A 24,060-nucleotide genomic window follows, 5' to 3' on the forward strand; every position below is an offset into this window, starting at 1 on the left:
CTAAAGGGATAAGATATTATTTATGAAAAGCTAAATATCAATGAAAGTCACAAATTATAGTTCAGTGGGACAGAGAGAAACCACAAAGCTTGATATGACTCATTGCCTAGTACCAATATAGTAAACAATTTATAAAAAGACACACGAGAGTCAAAGGATCACGTGGACTGGAAAAGTCCAGAGAAGTCTTTTGGGAGAGGCCTGTGCTTTGAACAACGAGTAGGATTCAAATAAAATACAGAAGTGGAGCAGACATGAGTTTACTCGGGTGAAGAGGGGGAGGTCTGAGTTTAAAACAACTAAGGGCAAGTCTTTGCTTCAGAAAGCAGAGACGAGGATGTATTTCCTATCTGCCCCTATTCATAGGGCTGATATTGAAACAACTGATATTTCTTTTTTAAATATCCAGATATTCTCATCAGATGTTTAACAAGACTGTCAGGTGAGTGGGTCAGCAAACAATGGCTCCCAGCCAGGATTTGGCTCTTTCCCTGAGACTTTCTTTTGGGATGCCTCCTTCAGAGAGTCGCTCCTGAGAGAGGGAAATGGGAGCCAGCACTCAGAGAACAGAGGTCAGTATGCTCTGAAATAAGTTTTCAGAGAGGAAGTCAATACGTGAAGGTGTCATCATGCTAAGTGCTGAGTGTCCTGTCTGGAAAACTAGTTCAGAATTAGAGAGAGAGACAGACAGAGAGAGAGATTTCTCCTTTTCTTATTCCCCCTTCATTCCCTAACACCTAACAACCTTTTTCTCAAAAGCATGTACTATTTAGTGAAATATTTCAGTTATGAGCAGCATGGCATTATGGCAGCGGACCCAAGAGTCCAGGTGTGCAATAGAGAAAATACAGGCAGTCCAAGGGTCACAGTCATGGTTGAGGAATTAGAGGCAGCTCCTCAGAAGCTCAACTTGAGAAACTAAACTCATTTAGAATAGTTCCCAAAGTGCCTGCAGTGCCTCACCAAGTTCCAGAAGGAGCTGGATCAGAGCCCCAACCTCACTGTTGGTGTCACCTCAGGCTTGCAACGCTGCCTGGAGCCAACCAAGCAGCAAACACTGATCCCAGTCAAAGTGCATGAGGACACACGTCCTGTACCCACCCTCAAGATGCTAGATGAGCCACTGAAAATACTCAAGGAAAAAGGAAATCGTCCCTCTGGTATTGTCCTATAGACCTGGCTTATACCAGGACCTGGGCTTTTGTAGTTTTTAATCTAATCTTGTGTAATATTGGATTTACAAGAAACAAAATGTGCACCTAAAAGCAGCTTTCTGAATATCACTGAGTACTAATTTTTTTTTTTCCTTTATGGCCTACCATGCTTTAGAAATACCATAATTAGCACATTTGGGCCCAACATAGTGAGGGTCTCGGGAGAGTCGATTGCCTTGTCCTTTCTGCTTCTGTTACCTGGTCATCAGACCACAAGCCTTGGCATTTTTTCCTTAACAGAGCGATAATTATTTATTAGTGGAATATATGCTTATTATATTCAGAAATTAAAGTTGTTAGGGGACATTGTGCATCCAGGTCCCTGTGGCTGGAGGACCACATCTGTTAGGAATAAATCACTTTTAAAAAATTATATTAGTCTCACAGACGGTCAAGAATGGAGCGAAGGGAGGGAGGTGCGAATGGGGTGAGGAAACTGGATTTTAAATCTTGTGAAATAGAGTGTGGTCAATATGTTGTCAGCACATTAGAGTGTTCAAACATCAACTCTATATTTCCCTTCTTTGAACCCCAGATGGCCAATTAACAGTATGTGCTATTTATTCATTACAAAATAGGCAAGGTAAATTGAATGGCTAGATTGGCTAATAAGTATTCTTAGCAAGGAGTAAAATTTTAAAATGATGCATGAGGCGAGCCCCAAAACAAACAAACCAACAAACAAAAATCTTTGGGGAATTCCAGAAAAAGATCTGGAAGAATTTTCCTCTTAAATGTATCTGGAATTTCAACAGAAGCAGGAAAGTTTAAATGGAAAGATTCCCTTTGCATAAATTATCTTCATAAAACATGTTCTCTTCAATTCCCTCATTCGTATTTGCTTAGAGTTCCCTATTTCTTCCTACGGCAAAAAGTCAGTCTTAAATTACTTCCAGCAATTATTAGTATCATTAGAGTGTTTGGATGCCTCATTTTACAGCAAGCCATGCTTTTCCCTTTTTATTTGCTATTTAGTAGCTTCTCTATTCATCTCTGAGCTGCAACCCAGCAAATGAGAAACTGGTGAATTCCTTGATCTTGTGAATATGCACTTTTGCAAATATAAAAGAAGTTGGGAAGGGATTATAAAATGCTCTATTTATATAATTAAAATCCCACTGAAAAAATGTGAAGTAAACATAGTAATTCATGCATTTTTTTCATTGTGGCCCATTCAAAGATTATATGTTACTATCTGCCACTGATTCCTATAAATAACTCTCAATATTATATCTTTCTCCCATACATATATATATATATATATATATATATATATATATATTTGCAAAATGTACATTAGAACAAAAATCTAGAGAAAAGTGAGGTCTTGGGGTTTTTCAATTGCTGCCACATGCCTTACTAGGCAGTGATAATAGATTGCATGACTTGAGGATCTAGAAGCTAAGCTGAGAGAGGTTTCCAGAAATAAGAAGTTCTGAATTTTCACCTTCAAAGTTAGATCCAAAAAGATAGTGTTAAGATTCTTTGTTTTCTTTCTTTTGAGTCACTTAGTCATTCTTATCCCGAAAATTAAAGATCTACATCAGAAAACAACTTAAAAAGTTACTTGGTTGAGTACTCCGTTGAATGTCAAATATATTATTTAAAAGTATTTCAAAGGTGAATTTTTTTAAAGAAAATGGTTATTTTAGTGTTTGTACTCTAAGGAGAATATTCACTTTTGAGCCCTCCAGCTCAGCACTCCAGCCAGCATGGTCGGACCCCTTTCTTTCCACCAGAAGAGCACCTCCTACTGGGTGTGTCCCCGTACAGTGTAACACTGCTAAGACTGGAATCCTGTGGCAAACATGTGAGTAGTTGCCATGCATCACAGTGTAGGTTTTTGGAAAATCCTTGCCCCCTCTTGTACTAGAATGACTGCAAGTGTGGAAAAAGACATAGTTGGCTGTAGTTTTCTTTTTACTGCTGTATTATTGCACCCTGTTGGGGGATACATCTGAGCATTTCATGTGTCCTACTTTTAAAACGCCCAGATGGTGGCTACGTGCTTTGGTTTGAATTGGGCAGCCCTCATCTTTCAAGCTCTGTAGTCTGTCTAGTTATCAAAGAGACAAGAGACAAGGAAAATCCTTCCATTTTTCAGCTCCTCTTCATCTGTTTCTAGTCACCCACAGTGAATGATGCACTCTCGCGATTGTTAAGATGACAGTCACCATGATAACTGAACATCGCTTCCCTGGGATGGGTAGTTCCCTGTGTACCCGTGGCCTCCCTGCTTCCCTCCCAGTACAGAACCCTTGGCGGTGTAACTGATTACTTGCAGTCTTGTAAGTAACACAGGAATGAGAGGCAGTGTAAATATTTTATACCTTGCCCAAACCACTTATATTTGCATTGGTCTTCTTCACTCTGGTCTTTAAGATTAACAGAAAATTTAAATCATTCAACCTGAGAAATAGTCAAAAGAACTAATAAAATAAATGTAACAGTGTAACTGGTTAAAATAGCCCAAGTGCATAATAGAGGTTGAGTATGATTTTGTGACATGCACATTTTATAGGGCCTTTGTCTCCAACTAGATTCTTCAAAGTGCCATCTGGGCAGTGACCATTGGTATCATTTTTACCAATAATAGTCAGCACTTCCCACTGGGAAATTAGTCAAGGGAATGAGATTTTTTTTTTTAACAAATTATCTTCAAGCATTTATCTCTCAAAAAGTGTTACCAGACTGTCCATTTCAAGGAAACAACCTAAGTGATTTACTTGTTCTTACTTTAGAATTTTATTCATCATAAAATAGCAATCAAATTTTATCTTATTTTCAAAGAGGAAAAGATTTTGCTTTGTTTTATTAACAGTCACTTTGCTGGAGGAAAAAAATGTTGATGTAGGCCAATGGTCTCTAAACACTTTGGAATGTGCATTCCCATAATAATTTTTAGCACATATGTCCAGAATGTGTATTTGCTTATTTATAAATTATAAAATATGTATTAATTAACTAACATATCATAAATAGTCATTTGTCATTTTAAGGGAGTAGATGTAGGTAAAACATCCTAAAATATTTAATCATGAGCTAATGTTATCAATAGTATTTCAAGGCATGTACACACTCACTAAAAGACTCATTACTAATAATTATAGATGTCCATCTATTTTCTAAGTGGTCCCTTGATAATTTCAAAAACTAGTGTTCACCTTAGTCCAATGCAGTTGAAACATCTATTTGACTAATAGAGAGCTTGAAGTAAGAAGTATCTAATTGGCCATTTATTTATTCAAACCATGTCTTTTCATTCTTTCAGGAATTCTGGAAGTTCAAACATAATATACTAGGAACCAGATAATATAATCCACAACCCCACTTTGCATGGAACCATAAATTCTAATATATCACTATACACTAAAAGTAAACAAATAAATAGGATGAATATCACCAGCTCTTTAACATTGTAAAACTACCATTCTTCTCTTTTCAGGGACTGATCTAGAAATTAATTTATTCACTCATTCATTCACTCCTCCATGTGTGAATACCTAACATATAACCACTGAGTAAAGGGTGATGAATAACCAGACAAAAACTCTTCCTTCTTGGAGCTTTTATGATAATGAGGAAATAAAGAAGATAAGTCCAATGGAGAAAACAAAAGCATAAATGGGAAATAACAACTGTGTCGTCCAGTTAGGGGACTGTTGTGTTGTCTAGTCCTGGGGGTGAGGGAGGAATGGTGCTCTGTTGGTAGAGTGAAGGTCTATTTACCATTGCAGGGCCAGGGAAGACCATCTCCCAAGAATGTAACTTTGCAGTAGAGATTTAAAGGTGGAAAATAAACCATGAAGTTAATTAGAAGAAGCTTAGCTCAGATATGAAAATGTATAACCTAATTCTAGGCTTCAGGAGTCTGGGTTTGGTCCCTGGGTGGTCCAATTAATCTGCAAGAACCATCAGCATGTGTACTGACCTTCAGCCCAGGACTCTGAAAGGTCATTTTCCACTCTGACATCCTTTTGACACCTAGGCAAGGAAAAGATAAACACTACATTGCTAAGCAATGTATGACAGCCATCAGATAAATTGTGTAATATAGGCATTTTCCTAGTGTTGAAATCTGTTCCTTGAGTTCATAATCCTCACAAATTGGTAATGAAGTCTTCCTTAAGTATAAGTCCATCACTTGGTTTCCTAACATCCTTTATTTCTTCCCATATATTCTTTTAAAATGCCCCATAATCCAGGTTAACCAAAATAGAACTCATTCATTGCAAAATAGAAAGAAAACTCATCTAATTACTCATTCCATATCCAGGCACAGGAGCTCCTGTTAATGTTCCCATCTTTCTTTGTATCTTTCATATTTCCACCTTGGTCACTTATAGCCTCCAAAATAAATAAGTGTAACTACCTCAATATGTACAAAGAAAGCCAATGAGTGCTTATATGGATGACATACAAAAAATAAAAACAGATACAATATAGACAAGTTATTTCTGTAATAAGTTACCAGGCCCGTAATGATATTTACAACATCTCCCTGAGGAGTAGGGGTATTGGGCTGATGAGTTGTTCCTAAATGATTTGAGGGGTTTTATTAAGTTTTATATATTTTTTAAAATTTTATATAAATATATACATATATATAAGTATATATATTTATGTTGTTGATGGACCTTTATTTTATTTTTAGGCAGTGCTGAGAATCAAATTCAGTGCCTCATTCCAGGCAAGCACTCTACCATTGAGGCACAACCCCAGCCCCTCATTTGAGTTCTAGGTAGTTATTTCCTTCATGGATTTGCACTTGTCTTTCACTAACTTGAAAAGGAAATTCATTAAAGAGAGAAAGGCAAAGATTTCCAGGCTCTTGCCTAAACTTGCCAAACTTCATTATACATTGTATCCCTATTCTATTTATCTTATCAACCACCCCAGGCACTAACCTAAGCTTGTTTTTCTCTTTCTGTCTCCTGTTATTTGTTTCCTTGCCTAGTGACTCAAAGTAATCCAAATGTCAAGATAACGATTTTCTACATTCAATTCTATAGAACCATTATGAGAGCATTCCTCTCCTAAATCTCTAAATTAGAAGATTCCAGGATCTTAATTACGGTAAATAAAAGTTCAGCAAGTTGGTCTTTAGTTCTTATTGTGTTGGAAGAGATTTCTCCCTTCCCCACCCTTCTATTTCTTGTTTACAGGGATTCCCACACCAGATCTGATGATCAAAATGCTAACTCTAAATTTTCCTCTGAAAGGTTCTGTGAGTTTTAAATATGTTTTAATTTTTTAGATCTTGCATTGAATAATACAATGCTACTCTTCTATCATAGAGATACAGTGCATTGCCTATATATTGATTAAAATTTAAAGTCCATCCATTCATTGAAATGTCTTATGCTTTCCTAAGCCCAGGATGATTTCTTTAACATACATCTTTGGTACTTGATTTCTCTATGAATCTTAGATTACTAATGGGTTCCATTACTAAAATCCAAAATTTGTGCCTTCTGCTTTTTCCCTACTCCCTTTAGTGACTAGTTCCGTGCTATAAAAAGAGTAGACACTAAATAAAATATTTGACTATGGGTTTAACCCTCAGACCAAAAACCAATCTCAGGAATTTTCTTTGCTAAGAACATTAAACAAAGCATAAAACTGAATTTAAACTATTGCACTTGGGAATGAATGGACCTCCATGTTTCCTTAGCTGCTCCTATTAGCAAAGGTCAAATGCAGAGTACTCTTCTTGAGTGCCAACTATGAGCCAGGTATTTTCACAAAAGCCATCTGATCCTCAGAAAACTCATGAGAAAGATATTAGCTATTATAAATAGAGACTCAGAAAAAGGAACCAATTTGCCTAGAATCTCTGTAGTGATAGAGCTAAGACTTGAAATCAGGTCTTCTAAGTCATCTGCTGGATGCTCAGAGATTGCCTTCTTCCCAGACATTAGTCACAGGACTTCCTGGGAAGGAACAAACCTTGCACATGAGACAGGAGGTCATTTTTGCCTTTTTGCTAAGATGAAACAAGCAAAATACTAGATTCTAGAAAAATTAATAATTTACTCCAATGCCACACTCATAGCACACTTTCTGTCCTCAGTCAGAATTTATTTTCCTATTTTGCCCAAAAGTCTAGTAAAAAATGATTGTGTGAGGTTAAAAACAATCTTTGATCTGCCTGGATGAAAATAAGAGCCACAACTTCTAGTTCTCAGAACAAATAAATGTTGTTTTTATTTTTAATTAAGTATGCTTAGCTTAAGTACATTTTCTTTTAAGGTGTAATGACTAAACCATGATCATTTCTTTTTGTTTATTCATTTAAAACGCAAATAAAAGCAGATAATCAATAGATCATAATCTAAAACTAGAGGATTTACAAGTTAATAAGCTTGAGTCAATAGATATTCCATAACGAAGCTCTCAATGCTGAACCTGACATAATTTGCTTTGCGCTAAGCTGGTTGACTTAATGCTTTAATTTAATTCCAATATTAACTGAAAAATCCAAAGAAAAAAAGGAAATTCAAATCCTATTATATTAAAATTTTTTTCCAAGCAACAACTCAATATCATGCCACAACTGCTTTCGTGTGCTATCAATGTCTACCCAACCACCTGAGTTATGATTATTCCTGACCAGTTAACCCCTTTGGAGCCTAGTACAAGTGAATTTCACAAGTTTCTCAGAGATCTATCTTTGCAACAGCTTTTCTGTTAGCCTTAACTGTCATTATAGTTTTGTCTTATAATGTATGCTTTTCCTGACTTGTAGCCAAATTATTAGAGTTGTTTTCATTAGGAAAGCAATCTCTCTCTCTCTCTCTCTCTCTCTCTCTCTCTCTCTCTCTCTCTATATATATATATATATATATATATATATATATATATATATATATATATATATATATGTAAAATTCAAACTGATTCCCCCAAAAGCAAAACAATAGACAGGTCTAAGTCAAACAGCACAGGGAAGCCTTTCTTTGTTCTCTGAAAGAAAGATATGAGAAGCTATCTTTACTGAAAAAATGGTACTACCCAATGGCTTCTCCTCTCAAAGCCTGGTGGTGCTAGTGGGGGTGGTGAGAGCAATCCAATGCAATATCCAACATACCTTCAAAGTTATGAGCACAGTACTCCATTCTGAATGCCTCCGGTCAAATCCTGGTTCTGCCCCTTATAACTATATGACCATGGACAATTTGCTTCAACTATCTTTTCATCCATTTCCTTATCTGAAAAATGAGGGTAATAATACTGTCTGCCTTGTGAGGTTGTTTTAAGGCTTAAACAATTTAATATACATAAAGTACTTGAAAAGCACTCACTGTAATAACCCTTGAGATGCTCTTTAGGAGAAGAAGTAAAAGGATAAAGAACTTATACTGAGGATAATTTTGAGAATAGCAGCATCAGTCACTGAATATAGTGGTCAGATGTCTTTGAGAACAGTTAGTTATATGTGCAGAGCCAAAGCCCTGAACATCTCCTTTGTTACCATTCTTATAACATCATTTGTGAGTTCTTGGGCCTGGATTTTTATTTGTGCCTTGTCTGTCCCAGGAGAGCCAGGGTAACAGTGTGTTTTGGCTGCCTCTTAACTAAACCAACTTCAGCTCTTTGGTCCCAAGAATGTTATGACCAAAAATATGTCAGTTCACTTTGCTAGAATATGTGAACTAAAAGTTATGCACTGGCTGTTTACCACGAGAGAGTCTTTTCTATTCTGAAAGCATAGTCCGAAAACAGAAAGGAAGCCTCATTGATTTTTAGGATGAACATTTTTTTTCACATTTCCCTGTCTCTGAAATCGCACGCCTCTTAACAATCTCACATTCGTTGTAGGTGGCAGTTGCTCCATACTTGTTATTTCCTATGCCTGCACAAACTTGACCGCTGCTGATCACATTCTCATCAATTCAGTTATGTGCATTGTTGGCAACTACACATGTTGAGGTTAATTGCCACTTTAAATAAAAGAGTACACTGTGATTTGGCATTTAAATGAAAAGCTATTGTATATACAAAATAGTACAGAAACAACCATGTCATATACAAATTATAAAAAAGAAAGAAAAACTTATGCCCATACAAATCTAAAGGCGTTTTTCAACAAATGGAAAAAAAAATCTTAAGTGATAAAAAAGCATTGTATTCTCATCCAATTAAAAGTATGTTTTTCTTTCTAAGGGATATATAAAATAGATTTTTTTTAAAGTGACATTGTTTTTAAATAGATGGAATTCTGGATTCAAAAAAATTAGTTATATGCCATGATAATTTTTTTAAAACAGCTAGCATATTGCCAATAAGATAATGTATTTAAATAAAAGATAATTTATTCATTCAGCAGACATCTATTGAGCACCCATATGGTGCCACACACATTTTGTATCCCTAATCCCTGTCCTCTAAGAGTTCAAGGTCTGGTGGGGAGAAAAGACAGGTAAACAGATCACTTTAATGCAAAACTGCCATAAACAATAGAAAAGCAAAGAAGAGAAGCAAGTAATTCTGTCTGGGGAGTCATGAAACTCTTCCAAATGGAGGTGACATTAAGTTCGTGTTTTTAAGAATGGTTGAAAGTTGCCAGGCACGGAAAGACGTTCCAAGAAAAAGGAAAATTGTGAGGAAAAAGCAAGACCGCATTGAAGAGCTGGCTATAACTAGTCCCTTGGAGTCAAGAAGCTAGGACATATGGTGCAATGACAAGGGCAAGGCCTGGAGTGGCAGAGGACATGCTTGGAGGGGCAGGCTTTAGAAGCCCTTGCAGAGGAGGACTGGCAGTCCAAACCACAAGTGCCTCCTGACCAGATCTAGGCTTTGTCATCCCCCAGACTTTCAAATTGGAGAAGTCAGAATGTGATTCTTACATTAACTCTGGCAATTAAATAGGATCTAGTAGAATCAAGTCGGGTCAGTAAAATGATGTTTGAATAGAGTTCAGAAGTTTAAGGGCAATTAGCTATCTCTACCTGAAGGTACCCTAATTCTCTTTCCTTGAAAAAAAAATTGAAAAGCCAGACAAGGATCTCTCATGTAAAAGCAGAAGTGAGATTACAGAAAATAGAGTAGCCCAAAAAACTTGAAGTTCCCCTGATACTGAGATTTGAACATTAAAGTGTTTGATTCTGCAGCATTCATTTCTCGTAAAGGCTTCGGGACTATCTCAGTCTAAGAGATCCAGTGGTAGTCTGACCAATAATCAGACTTAGAGTGTAAGAAATAGATCTTTTCAGAGACAACCACAGAAAGTAATTCTTGGCCATTTTGTCATCTAATATCAAAGATAGGGACTGAATCTGAAGTTTGGGTTTGAAGACAACCACTCTATCCTCTGATATCTGCCATCATTTATAATTTGTGCCAAGAAAAGAAACCTAGGGACACCAGTATGTATCATTTGACCCTTCCATCTTAAGCAACAACTGACCCAAGGTCAGCAAATCCATTGGCTAGTAAACAACCAATCAGCTCCTCTACGAAGAAACAGAGATGGGGGTCAGATGATCATGATATCACAGCTGTAAGGTGTTGAGACCGGGAATTGATAGCCATGCTGACCAGCAAAGAAAGAAAGAAAACAAGTTCAAAGAAAGGGAAACAGAAATATCGTGCAGTTCTTGAGAGACCAAGAGAAAAACTCTTTAAGTTTTGACAGTTTTCCAGTTTCAAGGAAAACAGAACTATATTTTATGTGCTTGGGTTATGGGCTTTCACTTTCTCTTTTATTCTAAAACGTGTCAAAGTGAGTTTCTGTTCCTCATAACTGAATATTCTTGAGTGGAATATAGACTGTGCCAGTTTCCACCTTTCCTATAACTGCAGATTGTAAGTTTTAAAGTCTAGACATCATATTTTTATTGGATAATATGATTGACTTCTGTGTTTTATCCTAACATTGTTGAACTCAGTATATTTTTAAATTTATCAGAATGTGTGGGTCGTCAATAACTCTGTTTCTTAAAAATTCATAGACCTTGTATTAGTCATGATAGGATAAGATAGGGTAGGACAATCTATTTCAATAAATAAAACTCCAAGTCTCAGTGCTTAATAGGACAAAATTGGAAAAAACCATAGGTGAGACTAACTGCCCTTCTCCAATTATATTCCAGATAAGGGAAGAGCAGACTGGAGAGTTCCACAAGATGTGTCTAAGGTCCAGAAACTGAAAGTAACTTCTCCCATTCTGCCCACATCCCACTAACAAGTGTTAACCCCATAGCTCCTATCAACGTGCCGGGAAACTGCAGATTGTAGAGGGGAAATAAATGGATGTTCAGTGTTAATAACCTCTGCCACATACCTCCTTTAAAGCCTTGCCTTGCAGTACTTAGGATTACAAGTATGATAATAAATAGAGGGCATCTATCATAGTTGTTCATCATCTTTCTTTAGATTCTCTTCTTCACTTTATATACTCTCTTCTTTACCCCATCCCTGCAGTTTAAATTCTGTCCACATTCATTGATAGCACACATGGTTTTTGAGCATTAACCCTATACCAGCCACAAATAGAGTTATGGGAGACATAGCAGAGACAATACAGGCACCTGCCCCAGGACAGCTTCGATTCTGGTGAAGAGAGACAGACGATATTCATAATAAACACATTATGTGGTATGTTGAAAGTGATGAGTGCTTGGAAACATACGTGTGTGTGTGTGTGTGTGTGTGTGTGTAAATATATATATATATATATATATATATATATATATATATATATATATATAAAAATTCATATATATACATATATGTATATTATGTATATTAAATAAAGCCATATATATGTATATATTATATGCTCATACATACATATATAACAAGGTAAAGGTAATTAAAACTGGGAGATACAAAGAAGAGAGTAGGCAACTTATAATTTTAAATATGAGTGGTTCTTTGCAACAATGATGTGCAGTTACCCATGCAGACTGTGGGTAATGTAAGTTGCAGACAAAGTAAACATCCATACAGAGGCCTCAAGGCAGAAGCTTGTTCAGCGTGTTTGAAGAACAACAGCTAGAAATGTGTGGTTGCTGTGTAGTTTGCATAGCAGAGAATGGTAGTAAATGATGTCAGAAGGGAAATGTGAGAGTGGGCAGGAAGAAAAGGTTTCAACTATGAATGACTTGGGGAGCCACTACAGAATTTTGAACCAAGGAGTGACATGAGCTGATTTATGTTTCAAAAGAAACTCCAACTACTAAGAATGAAATTCTAGTTTAAAAATAGGGAGACCTGTTAAGGAGACTATCCGCAGTGGCATAAGTGGAAGAGAATGGCTTGGATCAGGCTGGTAGTAGTAGAGGTGGTGAGAACTGGTAGGATTCTGCATGTATTTTGAAGTTAAATAAATCTAAAGCTTTTGCTTAAGACTAGAAGTAGATGTAAGATAAAGAGAACATGAATCCAAAGTTTTTGAACCAAACAACTAAAAGGATAGAATTTCATCAATTGGAAAAGAAAGAGGGGAGAAAGGAGGGAGGGAGAGGGGAAGGAAGGAAGGAAGAAAGGGAGAGAGAAAGAAAGGAAAGAAGGAAGGGAGGGAGGGAAAAATAGATTGGTGGTGAAGCAGCTTTGGTGCTTTGGTGAATACATTAGACACATTCCAATCAGGGAAACCAAACACTTTGGGCTTGGAGGAAGGGAACCTATTATAGGAATAAGGGTCATATCACTGCTTTTTGAACTTTTGCAATGGCCCCATTAATGTTTCCTGCTCCCTTTCTTGATCTCTGTTGTGAACTGAATTATGTTCACCCCCCTATAAATTCATATGTCGGAGCCCCAACCCTCAATGTGACTGTGTTTAGAGACAGGACCTTCAAGGCGATGATAGAGATTAAATAAAGCCGGAGGGGTAGGGCCCTGATCCAATCGGATTGGTGTTCTTATAAGAAGAGGATTGGTGACACCAGAGTTCTCTCTTCCTCTCTGTATATACACAGAGATGAGGCCATTTGAAGGCAGCTGCCTAGGAACAAGGCAAGTAGTGAGAACTTACCAGAAACCAGCCCTGACTTACCCTGATCTTGGACTTCCAGACTCCAGAACTGTGAAAAAATAATCTTCTGCTTTTTAAATCACTCAGTCTGAGGCATTTTCCTTTGACAGCCGGAGCAGATTTATACAATTGCCGATATACATTCTTCACAGAGCAACCCGAAGGATCTCTTTAAAGCTTAAGTGGAATGAAGTCACTCCCTTGCTTAAAGGCCTCCAATAATTTTTCATTGAACCTGGAATCAGACTCTAAGGCTTTATCTTGGCCTACAGGACTCATACCATCTGCTTCCTGCCCATCACTGTGACCTCTACTCATCCATTCTCCTTCTCACTCTGGGGTTTCAGCTACACTAGCTCCTTCCTGCAACAAGATCCCAAGTTTGTTCCCACCTTAGAGCTTCAGGCTCTTTCTTGGCCTAAAAGTTTCTCCCCTGATTCTTCACATGACTGGTTTCTTCTTCTTTCTTGCCTAAGGTAACTTCCTCAAGGATCTCTTCCCCTCTCAACTCTTTCCCATCACCTAAGCCCAAACACTAAAATTAGTGTATCCCTTGACTTACTCTCTTCATAATTTATAGCAGTTTGTAATTCTCTATTTTTTCTCTCTTGCTGTTTTTTTTCTTTTTATATATTGCTCATTTGACTGCATCATAATACAAAATTTAATAAGGTAGTGACCTTGCCTCCTGTGATTTCTGCTATACCTTCGGAGTTTAGGAGGGTTCCCATTACATAACAAGTCCTCAATAAATATGTGTTTAATTGTGAATTGAAGAAATAAAATACTATGGCTGGAAGATATTTTTTACATTTTATTACAGTTTTGTTAATAGTCTCACAAAATAGATTATCAGAGTAGAATTGCTGGGCCATAGACTATGCACATTTTTAATTTTGATAGATCAGAAGTACTGCTTTTAAATATTTAGTGTGACTGATTTGCCACTTTAAAATTTAATTATCACAAATTCAATTTTTTTTCCTCTTCCCCATTGAAAAATGAGCCATTTCAAAACCATTCTTTTTCCCACCAGTGTTTTTATGGTAACTGAGGCATCATTGTTCATTTTGCAAGGACTCTAACTTTTACTTTATTGATTAAATTGATACAGTCAATTTGCCTATAAAGGAAATGTAAGTAGCTCCTTCTTTTTTGCATTGACCCACCATTATGAAATGAATGATGTGTTCCAATGTAAGGGGAAAGTACTGCCCTCCCTTTTCACATATCATTCCTTTTTCTGCGTATAGGTATTTGTTGAATAAAGACACTAAAGTGCATATAAACTAACATAAAAATACTCCAAACATAACTTTTTTGGTGTTGTTTTTTGTTTTGCTTTTTTGGTACTAGGGCACTTTGACCACTGAGCCACATCCTCAGCCCTTTTTTATATTTTATTTAGAGACAGGGTCTCACTGAGTTGCTTAGGGCCTTGGTAAGTTGCTGAGGTTGGCTTTGAACTCGCAATCCTCCCGCCTTAGCCTCCTGAGCCACTGAGATTTCAGGCATGTGCCCCTGCACCTGGCCAAACCTAATATTTTAAGTTTGAAATTTACAATTGTTATAACAAAGGACCCCTGACTGATCAGCTATAGTCAAATATGTCACAATCATCCAAAGAGTGCATTTATACTTTCTTGTAATCTCTGAAATTTACTTTCTAATATTAGTTAGAATCCAGAGCTAAGAATATGTTAGACCTGTGTGCTTCTTTGAACTAACCTCATTCTGTTTCCCAGTCATAAGTGATATGAATAACATTTTTAGGTGCCTCATAGATGTTTGATCTGTACAAGGGTCCAGGCAGGCATGTGGATGGCTCCATGTGAACATGTCCCCATTATTAGGAAAATAAACAGCTCAGGGGCATAGTGGTGAGGACAAAGGGCAGTAATTTCAGTTCAGTTTTCCTAATTCCCACTTTATTTTTAGATCAAAAGAAAACCTGGTTCTAAAGAATTTTTGAAATAGAACATAAGATAATAAATAATTTTAAAAATCTTATTCCTAGGAAAATACTTTCCCTCCTTTATACAAATAACAATCTAACTTTTTGGTTCAATAACAATTTAATTAATTAATTGATTGATTCTTAGTGGATTTATTATTTCATCATTCACTGACCATGGTCTATACCACTTTAAGGTAAAATTTAAAAGTTCTAACATTATTCTTTCAAATTATATTGGGAAGCTCTTTACACATAAGCAGTTCCTTTTTTTTTTCCAGTGCCACTTATTATTTCCCAACAAATTAAGGTGACATTTATAGCTCTCTCCAATCTCTTTCTAGCCTTAATCCCCACTATTTTCTTATTCCTGCCACACTTGAAATATATTAAATTGCCAGCTCTTTCCCAATTTTTTTCTACACTTTCTTCCTTCTGTTCTTTCCTCCAATCCTTCACCTATTTTTTTAATTTGTTTTAATTAGTTACACATGACAGTACAATGACCTTGACATATCATACATTTGAATCAGATGGCATATAATGTCTTGTTTTTCTGAGTATACAGGTTGGGGAATCACATTGGTCATGCATTCACATATATACACACAGTAATAATAATGTCTTTTTCATTCTACTATCCTTCACCTATTTTATCTACTCCAAACCTACATTTTTCCTAGTCTGAATCAAATGCCATCCCTCAAGTTTTCCCCAAATCTTCACTTCCTTCCTTCCAAAGTATTACTATCCTCTTAGTAATTTCCTAGCTCCCATAGTGCTACCATGCTCTGAATTGTGTTTCTCTGTACATTGTTGATTGGTTCTATCCAGTTATAAGCTCTTTAGAATCAAGAGCCTGTGTTTTCCATTTTGTGTCTCCATCAACATCTTCTTTGATATGCAAGATGCTCAAAAATGCCTACAGAGTTGAATGGGGCTCTTGACCAGAAATACATATTTCCACTAACCATTTTGGCAGCTCCACTTTACCACTTAGTGATGCCACCTAGCACATAACACATTTTACAGGCATATGAAACAAGAGACCATCAACCTAAAGGGTATTCTGTTTTCCCTTCTTGTGCTCCAAATTGATCCTTGATTCTGAAGTAAATCTGCATGTCTGTATGTTACCAATGATAAATGTCATTTTTCTTCTTGTCCCACCAGCTCAGATATATGTAGACAGAGAAGGCTATGGTAAAATGTGTGTGTGTGTGTTCTTAGTGAAAATTTTCTAACAATGTTTACATTTGCAGTCTTGGAATTTCCATGTTTACTTAACCATGGATAAGTATTCAAGTTTGATAGTTGGTTAATGGATAGTTAAAGAGATCATTTCCTTATCAAGACTGATTGATTTTTGCAAAATAGGTACTAGAAATAAATATGTTGATCCACCTTTGAGGAACACACATATTAACTTTATACATGAAAAAGAAAAATGGCCCTACAGAATCCATACCTCAAATTATCTGGCTTTCAAACATTTAGAAAAATATTTTGTGTTGATTTGTAAGCATTATAATATATAAAAGTCAGCCAGATGACAGAATGCATTCCCTCCAGATCCATAGTTTGTAGGTGAAGTAAATGAGAGCTAGAGCTGCTTCTCACATTTTATTTGTAACAAATAGCAAAAACTCTGGCTCTTCTCTATAGTTGTCCCTTTATGTGATCATAATGACAAGTTAAAATAAAACTTATGGCAAACTATCTGAATGGCTGATATATTTAAGTCTAGATTGCTCTGAAGCTATCTCTGTGCAAAAAAAAAAAAGAGGCAAATTTTGATGTCCCTTATTACTTATGTTCTGGGATTTGGCATTTATGATAAGTAGGAGGTAAAAAAAAAAAAATACCACCACAACCACCAAGATGGTCAGGATTTATAAACCAAAACTCATCCATTTTAGAATGAGGAGCCCAGGATAAAGGAGAATGGCAAATGAAAGGCAAAGGCAGAAGAAATCCCATTGGCTTAGAATGCAGTTGATGGAGACCAGGAAGATTAACCCTTTCCAACGAGTAATAAGCACACATAATGCTCTGTTGATGAACACAGCAGGGCTATGCATCACTGTTTTGGTTTATTACTGGGAGCAGGGTAAAAAGATGCTTAAGGGCTAAGGTAAGTGGGTTTAGCGAAAACGCACCACAAAGACCAGAGGGATAGCTCTGGAAACTGCTGGATCATCAGATCAATAGACTCAAAGATGACTAAGTTAGGTAGCTTTCTGCAGTTTAAACATTTGTGCAGGGAGATCCCCATGCAGCCTTTTATTGACAGCTACAGATCAATGGTAATTTTTGATCATTTTCAACCTACATAAACCTATTGACCCCATGGCCACCTTTGGGGCACTTCAAGTCGTCAAAAATAATCAGAGGAGATGGTGTAAAATTGTCAGACTGCTGAAGACTCCAAGTAGTTTCATGTGTCCCCAGGAGCAGAGTTGAGAGGTTAAAATGTAGTTCAAATTGCCAGCAGAACCTCAACTGCCAGAGTGTTCCAGAGTCTTGTCTTTACGCCTCATAAAATGATGAACTGATTTGTGTCCCGACCGACCCTCATGCATATAGGTTCAAAAAGTAAGAAAGAAGAGGGACTAAATCTCATCAGAAATATTAAATCGTAGGGAAAGGATTATCTCCAGTAAAATGTTTCCTCCTGATTTCTTTTATGTTATCCTCTTCATCTGCTGCCAATCAAAAACAACAAATATGCTCTAAATAAAAAATGTAAATAGGATATGGAGGTGACATGGGGTGGAGAGATACAAAAGGGAAACAAATACAAGTCAGAAGTCAGCCAGGAAGTCAGAGATAACAAAAAACAGCTCAACAACATCAAGAGCATTGAACCCAGGGGTACTTAACCACTGAGCCACATCCCCAGCCCTTTTTATTTTTTATTTAGATACAGGGTCTCGCTGGCTTTGAACTTGCAATCCTCCTGCCTCAGCCTTCCAAGACTCTGGGATCAGAGGTGTGGGCCATCATGCCCTGCAGGAAAATATTTTTCAATGATGACTTTTCCTAGTCAATGGGACAGAATGCTACATCTCTAATGAAAGAACTGTATCCAAAATAGTTAAGATCCACACTGCTCAAGCAAAAATTCTGAATTTAAGAAAAATAAGTAGCTGAATAAACCGCCAAGACACAACCCAATTCACAGAATGAATTGCATTCAGATTTTTCAGTAGAATTCTAAAATAGCAAATGCTGGTGTTGGGTATCCATTCAGGAGAGAACACTACAAATGACTTCCTAAAATGAGCATGAATAAATCGATAAGGATTGCTTTGTCACTTTTAAATTCCCTAACTTTTTCGTATGGCCATTACTAATCATTGACAAAAAGCACAGCTATTTAAGAGTGAGTGTGTGTGTGTGTGTGTGTGTGTGTGTGTGTATGTGTGTGTGTGTGTGTGTGTTGGTAGTTCTTCAGAAATAATAGTATTTTTATTTTTTCCATATTTTTATTGGCACATTATAGTTGTATATACTGGTGGAATTCATTGTTACATATTCACACATGCACAAAATATAACAATATAATTTAGCAAATATCATTCCCTAGTCTTTCCCCTTCTCCCTTCTCTCCTCCATTCCTCTGGTTTCTTTTACTCTACTAATCTTTCTTTGATTCAAGAATAATCAATTAATGTAATATAAGAATTTGTCCTCGGTATAATTTTATGATGCAGAAATTCTCCTTCACATCCCAATATGTGATTAGTTTTGCTTTTTTTAAAGGTAAATATAGACCCGATTAAGCAACACGATTGTTGTAATCACACTTTGTAAGGCTGTACCTCTCTAAACATTTTCTATGCTGGACATGAGTGAACTTCATGAGATGTGCAGGTCATGTTCTACATTAGATGGTGGAGGTTTTGAGGCCAGGGCATTTTGAATAGTCCTGCTTTCAAGGATCTGAGCCATAAATGTTTATTAAAAGAATCTATAATGAAATCAGTTTTGTTATTTTTTTAATGGTTGCCTGGAGTGTGTTGGATGACTGAATGCCGGTTGTTAATCATTAAGTACTCATGTTACCAAAAGTATTTGATAGTATTGCCATCTAGGGGCCGAATGGAATTCTCAGCTCTGAAATAAACTGCAATTGAGCAGGTGCTGCTATTGACAATATACATATGTTTTTGCTTTATAGTTCACATGCTTTTCATGTTTCTTATGACAAAAGCTATCTCTAAGTGTCCCCCGACAGCCTACCTTTTTTATATATAATCTGTTAGAGGTGATTACAGTTTGCTTTGGAGCTTATGCTTTTTTTGGCATCTATTACTGAATATTCTGAACAAAGAATTATGCTTTTTTGCATTATTAATCTCCCCCATGTTTGCCCTATTTCCACAGAAAAGGAATCATTTATCAGAAAAGAATGTTTGTAATCAGAACTTGTAGCATCTTCAGATTTAATATTCATTATGGTCATTCGAGTTCTGTGCTATATTTATCTAAAAGACCAATCCAATGTTGTGGAGAAATAAGTTTTTAAATATTAATGACCTAACTTTTAATATTTTAAAAAAGAGAAATTAGTATTTCTGTAAAATTTGTTTCAGAGTCTGGTCGCTTAGTAAATGTTTAAATATTAAAAGATTTCAAGAGGTTAGCATGTAATATCATAATGGGACTTATTGAAATAGGAAAATTGACTTTCCAAGTTTTTGATACGTAAAGGAAATTGTATTTTCTCTGCCTGTGTTTAATATTAAGAAACGTTAACACGGTTGAAACCTATAACCCAGAATTCAGGAGAACAGTATCAAAAAAATATTTCTATGGTGTTTTGGATTTTATAAAATCATTTCATCTGGAAAATGACTCGGTTTGATTTTGTCACCTTCTTCTAGATTTTATCTGAAATTTGGATATCTTTAACTTAAGAATTTCATTACATATAACTATGTCTGATGTTCTTGGGTACCTGCTCCCAGAAATAATATCCTCTTCCCCACCTCACATTCCTCCTCCCTTACACATTAAGTAAAGGAGACATTGAAGACTATCACAAACATTTAGTAAACCAAAGCCAACATTACATATTATTAAGTTCAAATATCCTACTAACTCATTCACAATCTGCTTATCAGCCAGGTGCCATGGTACGTGCCTGTAATCTCCGTGACTCTGGAGGCTAAGACAGGAGGATAGGAAGTTGGAGGGTAGCCTCAGCAACTTAGCAAGAAACTAAGCAACTTTAGTGAGACCCTGTCTCAAAATAAAATATAAAAACAGCTGGGAACGTGATTCAGTGGTAGGGCATCTCTGGGTTAAAACCCTTTCCATTTTTTTCTGCTCATGATAATTCTCATCCAGTGAGTATGGTACACAACAGACAATGTTAACGTGTGTGCACGCGCGCGCGCGCGTGTGTGTGTGTGTGTGTGTGTGTATGTGTGTGTTTACCTATTCACACATTACTACCCCACTTGCAGACATAATTCCTACCTTAAAGAGACATATCCATCCAGTCCAGATGTGGAAAGAGGACCCCAGGGCCTTTCAAAACATTAAGATTCTTACCTCTCATTTATGCAAAATATGTTAAATGTTCCTCTCCAAGCAGGGAAAAGAAAACATAACCATAACCCTAATGCTGCTATTCCTTTTTTCTTGTCCTTTAAATCAACAAAAAACCTAATTCTCAAAGCCTAGGTAACAACTTCTTTGGGTATGTTTCACGGTTTTAGTTACGGTGCTTCTAAAAAATGAGAATATTTTCACATTCATATTAACAGCAGACCTCTCTAAGGGTGTTGTTACATTTATAGTTCAATGGACTTGTTATTGTTTTTTATGTATGTTAGTTTTATGGAATTTGTGAGATACAAATGCTTACCAAGAGAATGAGAGAGGGAGATGAGGGAGAAGGCAAGAGTCTCTTGTGTATGAACAAATAGCACTGGGGATTAGAGAATTTTGATTGTTCTGACTAAATCTCCAAACGCTCAAAATTAACCTGGTGGGCAATTATCCCAGTCTACTTGGGCCCACTAATTTTCATTGCAAAGGGATATAGCACTGATCTCAGGCAACATAGTTTGGTGGGGGCGGGATACAAAATCTGAAAAGGGAAGGATCCTATCTGAGCTGCAATTTCTGGGCATCTGAAATCAAATAACATTAGTTAATATATTCAGGGTGTTCAACAAAGACAAGAAAAAAAAACTTCACATAATTTTCTTAGTGATAGTTCCAATCTCTGCTATAGTATTTGTGTCCCTGTTGCTGATCTGCTTTGGGGGGGATAGGGGGTTCAGAGAATGAGCTTCCAGCCATTATTGTCAGTTCCTGAAAGAAAACTGACCTTTCAACTTTCTTGCAGGGAACAAGCCATCAAGCACACCTGTTTGGGTTGGAACCATTCACCACATATCACATTGGTGTGGTGGCTGTAAGCCATGCAGGAGAAGTTTCAAGCCCCTGGACACTGATACAAACCTTAGAATCGTCCCCAAGTGAACTGAGCAACTTTACAGTGGAACAGAAAGAGAACGGCCGGGCCTTGCTACTGCAGTGGTCAGAGCCTAAGAGAACCAATGGAATGATTAAGGTAATGTCCACCCTGCATATAAAATCATGTTTAGTGTTCTCCGGATAAATAGATGAGCCCTGACGTGCAATCAGGCCACTGTGGGAAAACTCCTTTCACAGCCTGTTTAATTCTCCTTGATGGCTCCCCAGGGCACTTAATCATAGATCAGAGAAAACTAGCTTATATGTGTGAGTCTTGCTTCCTATGAACCCAACACTGTGCTAAATACTGTCCACACATTATCTCATTTAATTCTCATATCAACCCTACTAGATAGGACCACAAAACCATGAGGCATACAAAGATCAATAACTCCTCAAACCCACATTGTAAATGATCAAATTGGGAATCGAAGCCATGAAATCCCACCACATCTGAAATTGATTGTTCTTACTGTCATCTGAACTATCTATCCTCCATAGTTGTTTTCCCAAGCCTTGCCTAATTTTCACTTTGAACAGAGCTCACTGGGCAAGCCACAAATGTCTGCTTTCTCCCCAGTTTCTGTAGGGACCCTTAGAAACAGTCTTATCCATGTCACATGTATATTCCAGACTTCCCAATCCTTGCATACAAAGGAGGTTGCATTTCCTTTAATGCACTTTGATGCTCTGAACCCTCACCCACATGAAAGCCACGCCTCATCTCCCTGACTGATGTTCTTCCCCAAGCTTGTTGGCAACTCACCTGTCAGCCCATACACCTGCCTCTACCTCTAGCCTCCTCTGGTCCTTCACCCCCAGACCTCCCTCCACCACCTTCTGCAGATTGTGGAATCCTTAACCCACAATTACTGTAACCAGGGCCCTCTCCTCTTCCACTCCTCAAGGTTGCAGAAATTCCCATGCTGTTTCTACCTAGAACAATTAAGACTCAGCTGCAACTTGTAATAATGTTTCCTTGAAAACACTATGTAGAAATAATGGCAGGAAACTACATGCAGCAATCACAGAACTGAAACTGGAGCTCACAGGCTCAGGTCTGTCTTCATGGGCTTCTCAGTGGCCTTCCTCTCTGCCTAGCTCCAGTCCTGCTATAACCAACAGAAGCAAGTTGCTTCCACCAGCCTGCTGACATGTGACAGACACCAGACTTCCCCCAACCGTAAATTCTGAATCATGGCCCTAAGGCCCCCATGAGAACTCCTCCTTATCAGTGTTTATTTCCCATGCCAGGGCCCGCTTCTCCCTAGCATGATTGACATTTGGAATATTGACTCCTCTTACTTTCATTTACATTTCACCAAATATTTATTGAGCCTCTACTAAGTGCCATGTACTTATTCAAGAGTGAACAAGACAGAAAAGGTCTTGGCCGTCACAGTCCTTTCGTGTGTTGGAATAAGCATGTGGGAGTATATGAATGGGGGGGTGGGGGTGGGGGACAGAAAGGCAAACAGTAAGCTGGTAAATAAACAAACAAGGGAATTTCAGAAAGCAATGGATGCTCTAAAGAAAATTAAATAGAATAATGTAATTATGCCTGCTCAGGCTATTTTGGAATGGATAATCATTTGAATTGAGTTGACATTTGAGCTGAGCCCTGAATGACAAGACAGAATCAGTAATGTGAAGATATGGAGGCAAAATGTTCCAGACAAAGTGAACAGCAAATGCAAGGCCTGGAGGCAAGAATGAACTTGGTGTTTTCAAGGAAAGGAGAGAAAGGAGGAGAGAAGATGACACTAGAAGAGGCTGGAGGGGTTGGTCAGAGGCAAGTCACATCCAACCTTGTGGGCTGTGTGGCAAGTTGCTGGGAATCCATTCCAAGTGCAATGAAAAATTCCTGAAGACTTTAAGCAAAGGAACAGCAAGATCAAATTTATGTTTCTGAAAATCACTCTGGCCACTGTGTGGAAAATGGACTAGGAAGGGACTAAGGGAGTTTAGAATCTATGGGAGAATTCAGGGGGAGAACTGCTGGTAGCCAGAATTACAATGAGCATTGTAAAGTCAAGAAATGTGACTGGATGGGAGACAAATTTAGAAATGGGTTAGTGGACCAAACATTAAGCACAAAGGAAAAAAGAGCACTCCAGGTTGGGGCCTTGAGCCATTTACCAGGAATGGAAAATTGGAAGATGAATAATAGCTTTGAAGGGATAGGTAGGAGTTAGAGGGACAGTTCTGAACTCCTAGGAGAGCTCTTCACTATTCGGAATCCATTAGTGGTAGGGAGATGGCCTATAACACCACAGTGCTGGAAGAGATTAACTATGGAGAGAATGTAACTAGCCACAAGAGATCCCTAGATCAAGCCCTAAGGCAGACAAAATATCGAGCTCAAGGGGAGGAAGAGAAGCTAGCAAAGAATACTGAAAAGATAAGGGGGGGTA

At 37.4% G+C, this 24,060-nt stretch overlaps 1 protein-coding gene across 3 annotated transcripts in view; it reads left to right on the forward strand.

Moving 5' to 3' along the window:
- Ush2a (usherin) overlaps positions 1 to 24,060 on the forward strand; it is a 724,044-nt gene that overhangs the window by 643,364 nt on the left and 56,620 nt on the right. For all 3 annotated transcript variants that reach the window (XM_076831652.1, XM_076831654.1, XM_076831653.1), the window contains one exon: positions 21,516 to 21,743. In XM_076831652.1, the coding sequence (XP_076687767.1) occupies positions 21,516 to 21,743 (228 nt within the window). The remainder of the gene's footprint in view (positions 1 to 21,515; positions 21,744 to 24,060) is intronic.

The sequence above is a fragment of the Callospermophilus lateralis genome, chromosome 13 (genome assembly GCF_048772815.1).
Source record: "Callospermophilus lateralis isolate mCalLat2 chromosome 13, mCalLat2.hap1, whole genome shotgun sequence".
Taxonomy (NCBI): Eukaryota; Metazoa; Chordata; class Mammalia; order Rodentia; family Sciuridae; genus Callospermophilus; species Callospermophilus lateralis.